Source organism: Bradysia coprophila, unplaced genomic scaffold (genome assembly GCF_014529535.1).
Source record: "Bradysia coprophila strain Holo2 unplaced genomic scaffold, BU_Bcop_v1 contig_13, whole genome shotgun sequence".
Classification (NCBI taxonomy): Eukaryota; Metazoa; Arthropoda; class Insecta; order Diptera; family Sciaridae; genus Bradysia; species Bradysia coprophila.
The window spans coordinates 42,071-54,309 of NW_023503402.1; the positions used below are offsets into that span (position 1 = coordinate 42,071).

The 12,239-nt window shown below is 33.4% G+C and overlaps 1 protein-coding gene across 1 annotated transcript in view; it reads left to right on the forward strand.

Moving 5' to 3' along the window:
- LOC119073081 overlaps positions 1–12,239 on the forward strand; it is a 74,765-nt gene that overhangs the window by 20,283 nt on the left and 42,243 nt on the right. Inside the window, 3 exon segments of the mRNA XM_037178394.1 lie at positions 6,266–6,374; positions 6,436–6,541; positions 6,636–6,752. Coding sequence (XP_037034289.1) covers positions 6,266–6,374; positions 6,436–6,541; positions 6,636–6,752 — 332 coding nt within the window.

The window sequence follows — 12,239 nt, forward strand, 5'->3', positions numbered from 1 at the left end:
CAAAATCATAAAAAGTTTGTTGGACTCTTATCCAGCCAAGCCAGTTAAATATTAATATTTCATTTGATAAAACGTCTAGCCCTGTAACCCCATTTCGTTATCTGCGCAACACCTAAAACGTGTTGAGCTTTCTTTTCAAAGTTAAGAGGGCAAATCAATGGAACACCAACAATTTACTTTGGTTTAGTTTTATATTTATTCGATTCATTAATTAAACATCTGTATTGTGCGTCGCTCATTACTTGTATGCTTGTATATTTACCATGTACCACATATAAGGGAACATGCCAATTTCGTTCAATATATTCCCATTTAATGTTGTGTGGAGTAGTTATCAAGGAAATTAATCAGTCTACGTGACACATTGATACAATTTCTGTATACAACTCTTGATAAAATCATTTACGAGAAAACGAACGATTTCGATTACCAATGTGTCAGTCGGCTATCCGATATAAATGAATTTAATGAGGCACCCGAAATTGGTGTCGAAGTTCTCGACTATGTTCACTATATAACATCATAATCATATACAACATATGTACGTGAAAGTCCCTATAAATTACTGTTTCTTTGTTCGGTGATTCAGTTACAGATCCAATTACTCTGTTGCATTACTTCGATTTAGTGTACTCGAAAAACGGAATTACTCTTTTATAACTCACCCGAATAACTTTTGATCCAAAAATGTACAAATTTAGTTGAAAAAATCGTTGCAAATTCGACCAGCTTTGCTTATTAACTCGTCAAACAATAAAATTTCTTGGATTACCAAAATTATTTCGGGTTCGGTTTTGAAATACGTGGTAAGGGAATTTGAATTTACCGCTATGTTTTATACCGAGAAATTGATGTCGCTTCATTATTTCAAAATATGTCTCCAATTACCGTTGTTGTTTAGCTTTGTCTAATTGTATGTTTTGATTGTTAGCGGTATGTTGTTGATTATAATATGAATAGAATGTAATTATAGTATTATATTGGGTGTTCATATTCAATATAATGAACAATTCGTCAGTTTTTTACACTGAGAAAAGAGAATTCACCGGATGAGGCGAGAACTGTCTTCACTTGTAGTTTCTAGAAGAACAACTGTCATTTTTATATTTTTAATGTGTAGGCATCCTGTACGTTGTATTTACATTGTCTGCGATGAGAATGTAAATGAAACTTACATGTTAGGTTTTTCGATGATTTACATGCTATGCGCGATCATTTACATGCTTTGGTCGGAAATTTTTCGATGATTTTGTTTATGTTTTCACTTCTCACAAATCGCGATATAAATTGGAATTCACACAGGCAAAACTATTTTTTGGTACACGTGCCATCGATACAATTAAGAAAACACTAAAATCACAACTGAATTTATAATTTGAAACAACAAAATCAAAAAATTTTCACTGAAACTGAGAATGACAACAATAAAGAAGTCAAATAAATATCGCCGAAATGGTGTGCACAACCGATGCCTACTAAATGAAAATAAAATTTTAGTGCTTTTTTTAAGACAACAGTACAACGACAGTATTTTGTCACAGTAGCGATAAAAAACAAATTGAAGATTGAACTATCATTGTAATTTTACTTTCGGCGCGGGCTTAAAACTTCCAATTTGTCAGAGGAAAAATGTCCTTCAAACACGGTCGCACAATTACCTTTTTTTGTCAGTCAACACAGCGGGCACAATATAATAGTTATTTGTGTATCTGTTTTGGACGATTGTTTTTAGGCAATTTCGCGAGTTGTAGCCCGACCGAAGTGAGGATTACATGCGAAAGTGCCTAAAATCAATCGTCCAAAACAGATACTCAAAAAAATGTTCATGTAAGTGGTCGAAAACCAGAGAAAACTCTAAAAACTCCCTCATTTTCAAAGTATGTTGATGATGTATGTGCAATGAGTTGGATTGACAAGTCATGAAGAGTTAAAATTTTAATTAAATAAAAAATATTAATTAAATGTTCCTATTCTGCGAAACTGAAACTATATGTCCCAGGGCTCGAGACTGGAACTATTGTTATATTTATTTGATGATTTCAAATTTTTTTACTGTCGATGTTAACTTTTTAAATGACACAGATGAACAACATGGTGTACAATGCTTTACTGATTAATTTTGATAAAAAGGCGGATAATAAAGACAGAAAAATGTTAACTTTTTCTCATCCATTAAAGTTTTAGTAATCCAATAAATCAAGAAATTTGTGATTTTATGACATATAGTTCCATGAAACTCAGACCTCGAAACCAGATGGATCTTACAAAAGCTTTTGCGAATTCATTTAATCAAATAGAGCTTTTTGCTGGCTTAAAAGCTCTAAAAGAAAGCATGGTTATCGCATGTTTTCCAAAATCTCCGAAAATAAAATATTTATTCAGCTAACCAGTTTAGATTATTTACAACAATTTAGTGACGATTCATTCCGAGTTAGGGGAAAACATTCGTAATTAAATGCAGGACTTTGTAACATATCTTTCCATTATACGACTTCATTGAGAGATTCAAATGTATTAAATGTAAACTCTAAAACCCTCTGCCATAATGCATGCAAAGGATTCGTTGCAACATTTTGACTGAAACGTCTGTTTTGTATAAGATAAACGTAAATTTAATTAAAATCGAAGGGAACTTTTGAATTACTCATTTCATAAAATTCATCACGTTTATGAGATATGAACTTTGCGTTTCATTTTACACCCATACGATGTTCCTTTCATTAATAATGCACACACCGAATCGAGTACTTTTGTCTAGACGAGAAAATTGTGTTTATTTGCATTATTTCACGTTCAACATTCAATATATACCGATCGTAAAATGCGATATTAATATGGTTGGACTGGATTATATGCAAATACCAATAGATTTGGATTTCAAATTCAAATAAACGAAATTCATTTTTATTTTGTTCGATTTTTCGAGAGTCTTCTGCGTGGTTCAATGTGATCCATATAATTTAAATGTAGATGTTATTGGCAGGCCATTTAACCTGCAAATAGTCTTTGTAAAAGGAAAAATGTTATTGGCAGGCGCCTGCCAATAGCCTCCGTAACAGCAGGCAAGTTCGCATGCCAATAACATTTTGTATTCGACTGATGTTTCATGAAAGTCGGTGCTAAATAGCTAAGGCTTTTTGGCGTTTATCTGCCCCTCAGAAATGAAGCTAAATCAGAGCGATTTTTTTGAAAAACGGCCGTTCGAAGTGTTATTGGAGGAGATGGGTATGTTTGGACTCGTTCGATTGCATCGATTCAATTGGGAATTCATTAATTTGGACACGAACATCGTGAGCTTGGAGTATCCGCGAATATACCGGGAAGTTTTTGTCAAAAATGACCTGTCACTGATCAGTTCCGTTGCGCATAGTAAAATGGAAACTCGGCAAATGTTTGACAGTAATCATAAGGGCAGCATTTAGGTTAATGGTTGATTAAATTGACTACTTTGATATCACATTTTATCCATTGGAATACATCGCCGAAATGGGCAAGGGTATCGCATCTTTTACTGCATTATCCGAGACAGACATCGAAATAAACTTCCGTTTACATTAAAATGTTTGTGTAATTTTTGATCCATCCCGTACGATTACCAGGTCAATAAAAATGGGAACAACGCTAGGTCTGTCGCTACAGAATCCCACCGGTCACGCAAATTGTGGCTGGCAATCGAAACTTTTTTCAAAATGGTTTTAATGGTGTCAGAGTTGTCGGCATGGCGGTCACACCGAACATTTAACAGCTACGTACAAGTTTTCATATGTGTATCTCATGTAGGTAAGATTACAATTTTGCATTCTACGCGCAAAAGTCCATGTTCAAACGTTAGAATTTTGCATTCTACGCGCAAAAGTCCATGTTCAAATGTTAGAATTTTATCCTACGCGCAAAAGTCCATGTTCAAATGTTAGAATTTTATCCTACGCGCAAAAGTCAATGTTCAAATGTTACAATTTTGCATTCTACGCGCAAAAGTCCATGTTGAAATGTTAGAATTTTATCCTACGCGCAAAAGTCCATGTTCAAATTTAACAATTTTGCATTCTACGCGCAAAAGTCCATGTTCAAATGTTAGAATTTTATCCTACGCGCAAAAGTCCATGTTCAAATGTTACAATTTTGCATTCTACACGCAAAAGTCCATGTTCAAATGTTAGAATTTTATCCTACGCGCAAAAGTCCATGTTCAAATGTTACAATTTTGCATTCTACGCGCAAAAGTCCATGTTCAAATGTTAGAATTTTATCCTACGCGCAAAAGTCCATGTTCAAATTTAACAATTTTGCATTCTAAAGGGAGATGCTATTGGCAGGCGCCTGTCAATAGCACCTTTAGTAATAATTTGGCTGTTGGCAGGCGCCTGCGAATAGTCACTACGTAATTTAAAGTGGAATCATTGTGAATTATTCGTTGTGATGGTAAAGTTAGGATAATCAAGATTGACATGGTCATAAAACTAATCTGAAAAGTTGATTATAATTGACGCCAAGTGTGGCCACTAAACATTTAAATATAATGAACTCCGCACCCCACTCATTTACGAAAAAAATGTAAATATTTATAGTAAACGCTTGGCAATAAGTCTATATTGTAATGTGTGTAAATAAAAGAGCGGCATCAGACTCAATTCTTTTAAGCTGCTAAAAGTGATGAGGAAGAAAGTGGTTTATAAATCTTACCATTTTCCTTTAGCATTCCACATCTCATGTGTTCAATATACCAGTTAATATGGATATATCCTTATATATGTGTTTATAATGTACCTTCATAATACCCCAAAGAATAGAAGTCGGAAAAGAAAAATTCCACGTTCCGACTATTAATAATATTAAAAAGAAGTGTAGCTCGCTATTGAGTTGAAGGATAACAGCATGGGACCTGGCATGAGACATACAATATTATTTTATGTATTAAAGTAAATATTACAGCACCGATATAGTTTTGTGTACATAACATAAAATAGCGTCTGGAATAGCACATGAAATTGACTAACACAATTTGGTATGGGTTTAATGGAAATGCTTTAGTTATTTGTGAATCTTACGTCGTCGTTGAAAGAGTAATGTATGATGGTGAAGGAATAATAATAAAACAATAATTACGAAATTAACATCCATTACACATAAATGTGCTTGGTGTTATGGTGTACACTGTAGTATAACAATAATGTAGTAGAGCACAATATAATGCCAAGCTATGTAGCTAACGAAAGTACATCAATTTTTATAATTGATCTCAAATTACACGTATATAAAACGTAGTATACTCCCATGAATAGAAATGTTTTCCAACGGAAATTTAAATCAAATACACAAGAGAGTCCCCAGGTTATGTCTTATTATTCTATTTGTTAGGCATTGAAGTTACTGAGCGGTCTTATACGTCTATTATGTTTAAAAAGAAAAACGAAACAAAAACAACCGAAAATGTGTATCATCCTATTTTACTTTAGCAATTTACCGTCACATTAAGATCAAACAACGGTGTGTGTGTGTCTAATATAAGTGGTTTTTGGTAACAAAAACGAAAGACAATAAAAGTTTTCCAAAGGAAAATTGTATTCTTAAAACATTTAGATTAAAAGCGAACATTTAAAATGTAACATTTTGGGCTCTATTATATCGGTGAATGGCTATGTATATTTTACAAAGTACCGGCATGAGTACTATACATGATTAAAACATAAAGCGGAGAACGGAAATTTAACGAAAACAGGATCTTGTAGTCGTAATAAATTTGCGGAAACTGAAGTTGTGTCAGTTGTTTCCTTAAAGGTGTGTTAGCCTATGGAATAAACAATTGTCTGTTATACCAAAATGCTCTCAGCAAAAGATATCATTTACATCACTTATTAACACTTAAACAGAGCTGATCGTTGAAGATGATAGCGAGAAAAGCAATCAAAACGAGCAACCTTCGCAATTTTAAAATTAAATTGATAAGGAGGTGAAAAACCACTCATGGTGTTGTCAATACTTGCAAATGCAAAAACTTACTTGAAATAATTGAGCAAGGTTAATTGTGATCAGAGGAATTTCGCTTGAAATTCAAATTCACTCCGAACGTTTTTATCGCTTAGTCTGCAATTTCGTAATTGGATCATAACAATTACCACAAAAGCATTAAACATGAATGTAAAACTGATTGTAAAATTTTATATATGTAGAGAAGACGGTTGAGCTTTACCCTTTACAAAATGAAAATCTAATGCAAATCTCTCATTACATAAATAATAACGTTTGTGTTTCCTTCATGTTTTAGTATCCGATTTCACCGAACAATTATCATTACTATACGACCAACATGCGGAAGCTTTACAAATATTAGTATCATCATTCAGAAAGAAAAATGGAGAATTAAGGAAAGAACGGTACGACTTGACTGCGATGTTGTTTGAATATGTTTTATAAAATTTACAATGTCCATTACAGACCAGCATGCCATTCTTCACTATTCCAAGCTTGGGAAACATTTTTACAAGAAATTGAAGCCGATTCAGTGTCATCAAGCGATGTTGCGAGTACACTATCAAGACAGGTAAAAAAGAATGTCCAATGCCAAAACATTTTCATTGGGACGATTATTCCTTTCCACGAAAACCGTATTTATGTTTATTTTTTTGTTTTTGTAGGTGTCACGGCCAATGCTGGAGAGAACGTTTCACAAGAAAGTTCAAAGTAGAAAAATATTTACTCACCGAGAATCTTTTGATACTATTATTTCAAAGACTGAAGAAAAATTATCAAAGGTGAGTTCTGCCACATCCAATCAAGACGATGAGCTACTTTTAATAAAATTATTTGTTGGAAATGTTATATTTTCGATAAATTTTTCTCCGTACCGTCCAAACATCTTGCCAAAGACTTATTTCCAACAACATGTACATACACAGAGACAGAAACAACAACGCCTTTTTACAGGCTCCCTTTGCAGTACATTTTTCTTGGAAAGAGACCATTAAACTATTACATAAAGTTTAAGTTTGTGGCATTTCCTTAAAAGGTTTCCGAGACATAGTCGTTTGTTGACAATAACCAATCCCATCAACATCAACTATTAGATTGATCGTATGGCAAAAAAAAACTTTTTCGAAGTATTTTTAGATTACTGTTTGGCAGGGTGGCATTATCGTAAAATTGGGTTGTTTATGCCGTAACATTCAAATAGAGTGTCTGTTTGAAAAGAACGACATGTGAAAATATTTGAAGAACGATTTTGTCTGACACCTTCTCCTACTCTAAAAAAAAACCGTACACACTATCTGAATATGCCCTCTAAAATTTGCGTGTCGTGTTCGCCACTTAGATCTACAAGTAACACTCAACGAGGTAAACACTTCTTTCTATCAGCAAACACACAAAGTAAGCTGACATGCAAAAACACGTCCCTCCGAGGTCAATTAAAAAACAAATCTGCTGCACGTCGGTAGATATAAATGTGTAATTAGGTCATGTAGTCTGTTTTAAAAAAATAAACAGGGAAAATGATACACTAAATCCGGGAAAAGTGTAACAGGTTATTTCCTACAATACGTATCTATAGCAACAGTGTGTACCTGTACACCGAAGGTAATGTTGATATAAATCATTGTACGTGCAAAGAGATCGTTATGATTTTCACACTTATGGTTCCAGACGAATACAATCATTCAAGGATCATATAGATAGTTCTAATAAACTCATTAACAGTTTAGGTCTAGGGACGATAGTAATGAATTTGTGATGTCTTTATTAGCGATAGCATGTGGAGTTCAGCTTAGAAATGTGAGAAAATGAAGTAATTGAAATGGATGAATAGGCAGCAACATCATCCATTCATTCTATTCACAATTCATATAATAGGGTTCACGTTAATACACATACTATTCGGTATGCTACGGAAAATTTCAGTAATAATTTTGATTCAATGCAATACCTCTTCAGCTGCTTGTTTTACGTGCAGCGAATTGTACTCTACATGAATGGTATACCTTCCAACAATAAAAAGAATTTTTCCAGTAATTAATGAGCGGTGTATAAGCAGACCATAAAAACCATTTTATTTTAAATCCAGCAATGGCTTTTTAAAGTAGGATCATAATTGTTTGAAATACATCAGAAGTAGAAACACTAAAAACACTTGCAGGAGTGCTGCATAAGAAAAAAGAAATGTTCAGACACAACAGAAACGTTGAACAATTTAGAGATTACAATTTTTCAATTAAAGTAGCAAAGAAATAAAAAAAATATTTAATTCAACCCATATTACGCGGCAACTCTAAGTCCTGCATGGTTTCAAAAGTCTAATTGTATTCTCTCCGTTATATTTTATATTAGACTTACGTATTTCAAGATGGTGTTTATGTTCACTCAGTCGAACTTCAGTTTGAACTCATAAAATGTTTGAATTACTCGCAATATCGTTGAACCCAAAGATTAATGTACTAATGGCGTCAAACTGACGAAGAGCTGTACTGAATATTTATGTAGCTTTCAGCAACCACTAGTCATTTGTTGTCGACAACGACGTCAAAAATAGTCTATTTGCTCTAGCTAGTGTCTTCTTATGTAGGAAGTAAAAGGATTTTTATCAGATACGTGAGGCCCGGGATGATGTAGCCTTTATCAAAAGAAGTAACAGATTCAATTATAAAATAACGCTTGCAGTTTCATAAATGTTAAATCAGTTTCAACAGTTTCTGAAGATGACCTATAATATTTTATTAATCAATGCTCGCAAAAGTTCAGTCATAGCCAGGGACTAAACTAAGGAACATCGCAGGTGGATCCAGATTTCCCCACAATAAAAATCATGTTGACCTTACTTAAAGTAATCCAAAAGAAACAAAAATTCAATCAAAAATTTGCCTGCGGCGCTTCCAACATCTACTACGTTTATTTCTTTGACTGAAAGTCAGGGTCTTTCGGATGATAATAAAAATTTGAAAATATTTGTAACATAAAGTGTTCCCTATAGTTCCCTATAGCTAGTAATTCTCAACGGATTTCCAACTTTTTTAAATCAACAAAGAATCAAATTCCTGAGGTTTAGTTCGAAGATGAGCTATAACAGTTTGGTGGCCTTAGATATATTCGCAAAAGAAGTTTGGTGTCGTTGCTTTAGAAAACAACGTGAGACATTTTCAACGAATTTCCTATATTTTTTTTTGTAATTCCTGGGGTTGAGTTGGACGATGTGCTTTTATGGACCGCGCGCAATTAAAAAAAAATTCTAACAGAATATCTCTCTCTCCTCTTTATAATACGACAATTTGATGAAATTAATTTTTTAAATAATTGGATGCGTGGTTTAGATTTTTAAATTGATTTTATTTCCAAGCTTTCGGCTGTCATCAAAAAAAAAAAGAAAAAAAATTCAACAAGTGTGAAAGTCGCTTCGCTCGAGTTGCAGGGGCAAATTTTCAGGAAATTTACTTGCTAGAAAGGTCTTAGAATAAGACCAAATATATGACATCTTTTCAGCGCCTTACTCTGAAAATTTGTTTTTAAGAAAATAAACGGAATGAACAATTTTTAAATAATCAAGACAAAGAACACCTTTGAGTAAGACCATTTTATGATATTTTTCTAACAATTACAAAAATCTATTATGAATTCGAAGTAAAGGTGGAATATCCTTCGGTGTTGTGTGGCTGGATCGGCTGGATGATAATTTTGTTACTAGCGACAGATGTTTTATGGTCACACAGTCCTCGTTTTGCCTACTATCCGCCGATAGTACGCAAAAAAAGGACTGTGTGACCATAACATCTGTCGCCAGTAACAAAAGAAAATCTATTGAAAATCAGACAGTCAGGGGAGTCGCTTTTACCTCTTAAAGTCGAAAAAGTTTTGAAGGCGAATTTCAATTAATAATTGAAAAAGAGATTAATTTTCTAATTGCAGGTTCCGAAAACGGGTTGGCTTTTCTGAAATAGTTTTTTATGCCACAGAGGCATCTAAAGTTTGCAAATTTTTCATATTACGATACTAATTGCCATAAAGATATTTTAATTTCTTACACCAACTACTTTCATATCGTAATTATTCTGATATACATTTCGTAATCGCGAGGATACAATTTCATCGAATGCAATCTATCCATAGTAGGAAATATTTCAGAGTCCTATTCTTGTGTTTTTTTTAAATCGTAAGTGTAACGATAAACTAAAAGATCAACGTTTAAGCGCATTTTTATTTTTGGATGATTTGGCGCCCCAAATATGCATTTTTAAGCGCCCCTTGGTGGAATTTCCCACCTGCACAAAAATCCTTATTTTAGTCCCTGGTCATAGCAGAAGTTTAAATTGAAAAGTGAAGACACTTCATGCATAATTAAACGTTTCATCTTGAATCGCTGTGGCATTTTGATAAATTAATCATTAAAGAAATGCTTTGAATGAAATCGATAGCTTTTATTAACCCAAAATATACTCCAGAAATGAATTATTTGTTCCCCAAACTCTTTGCTATGTACACAACGTCGTGTTTGCCGTTTTGTTAGCTTTTCAAAACTTAATAAAAGCACAAAACAAATACATCACATCTCTGCCGTTATTGGTATTTTCCATTACATGTTATGCTCATGAGAACAGGTCGTAGGGCAACTTGCCCTACTAGTCAATGACGGCACAAAGGTAAATCTAGCGAGCTCATTGTATATAGAATTTCTATAAATGTCATCAAAGTCTTCGATTTATATCGACACAATTGATACAAATTTTACCCGTAGCTAATATTTTAAGCAGCGGCCATAATCCCGTTTCTTCTTTTTTATTAATGAACATAAAAAATGAAGTAAATCACTCCACAAAGAACTTCAACCTCTCTTCATCGCTTCAAGAATATCTCGTCATAACATACATTTGAGACTAAAAAGGATTATGCCGAATCGTGTAAACCAAACGTAAAGAATTTTATGAGTCTCGTATATACATACGTAGGTCTTAAATGAAATATAATAAATTTCGCTCCACAAACCATTCAAATTTATCCTCATCACGCATATTTAGCTGTAATGACGATTTATTTTAGCAAACGTAAAGTTAACTTACACCGCTCTTAGATACCCTATGATGGTTTCTTCAAATATATTTAGCCGAAAGAAAATTTTGCAGAGTTTACGAACCACTAATTTTCGTCTATGAACGGAAAACAGCTTTTAAAGTGACGTATATCAGCCTCTAACGTCTTCAACATATTTTCTAGACACTCGTTGCCACAAGGGATTTGGCATCAAACATGTTCTTGTTCTATGTTCTTATTGACTTTAACAATATTAAGTGAATTTCGGAGTATGTCATTTCTTTACTACATTAGACGCGACTGGGGATTTCGAATATCAAATATACGCCATTTACCTTTATTGTACACATGTATATAGTGTACGTACATGTTCAATTCACGATATTAAAAACGTCTGAAGTTTCACTTTAGATTTAGAGAAAAGAAACGATAATTTCGCCTTGATAAATTTGATTCCCGCAGTTTTGGGCATTCATCATCTAGGTGGTTTAGAGTAGTTAGACCAGATTTAATCTTTCACTGCGAGTTAAATTAAATCGGGAAAGTCAGAAGCATTTTACGTTCATCACCGAAGAGTGTATCTCTTACAGATACATCGATTTTGCATCTGTACATCCAATCTTTTCTCCTTACTTTCAAATCAACGTTTGAACATGAACAATCATTCGTCAGAGCTTTTTCTTCATTTTTTTGTTACAGATTTCGTTAAGAGTAGGGAAGGTGATTGAACAATTTTGGGATCATGTGTACATATGTAATGCCCACGCTGTCGATGAAATTATAAATGGATTTTCAAATTGAGAACGCTAATACTATAATTCTCGTACGTTACCTACAGTACAGTACACATGAATTTTACCTCATCAAATACTTTACCTTCGATCTAACAAATGCAAACACAAATACAAGATAAGCTAGGATTCGGAACGTATTTTTTCTTCTTAAAGATGATGTGGGTGTAAAGAAAGAAACTTATGCAAATCTTTGGTGTTGTGTACTATGGGCACGCGTAAGTCTTCAGTTCACACGTGGTGTATTGTGAGTATGCCGTATATGCAAGAAAGAATATTCTCATAAAATAGCTGTTAAATTTACAAGCTATTCTGATAATATAATAGAGTGAAACATTTTCGTAAGCATACTGTGGCTCCATCGGGCTTAATAATAAGATTATTATAATAAATTTTCTATGGTGTCGTATATTTATAATACATGACATTTATTTCATAATA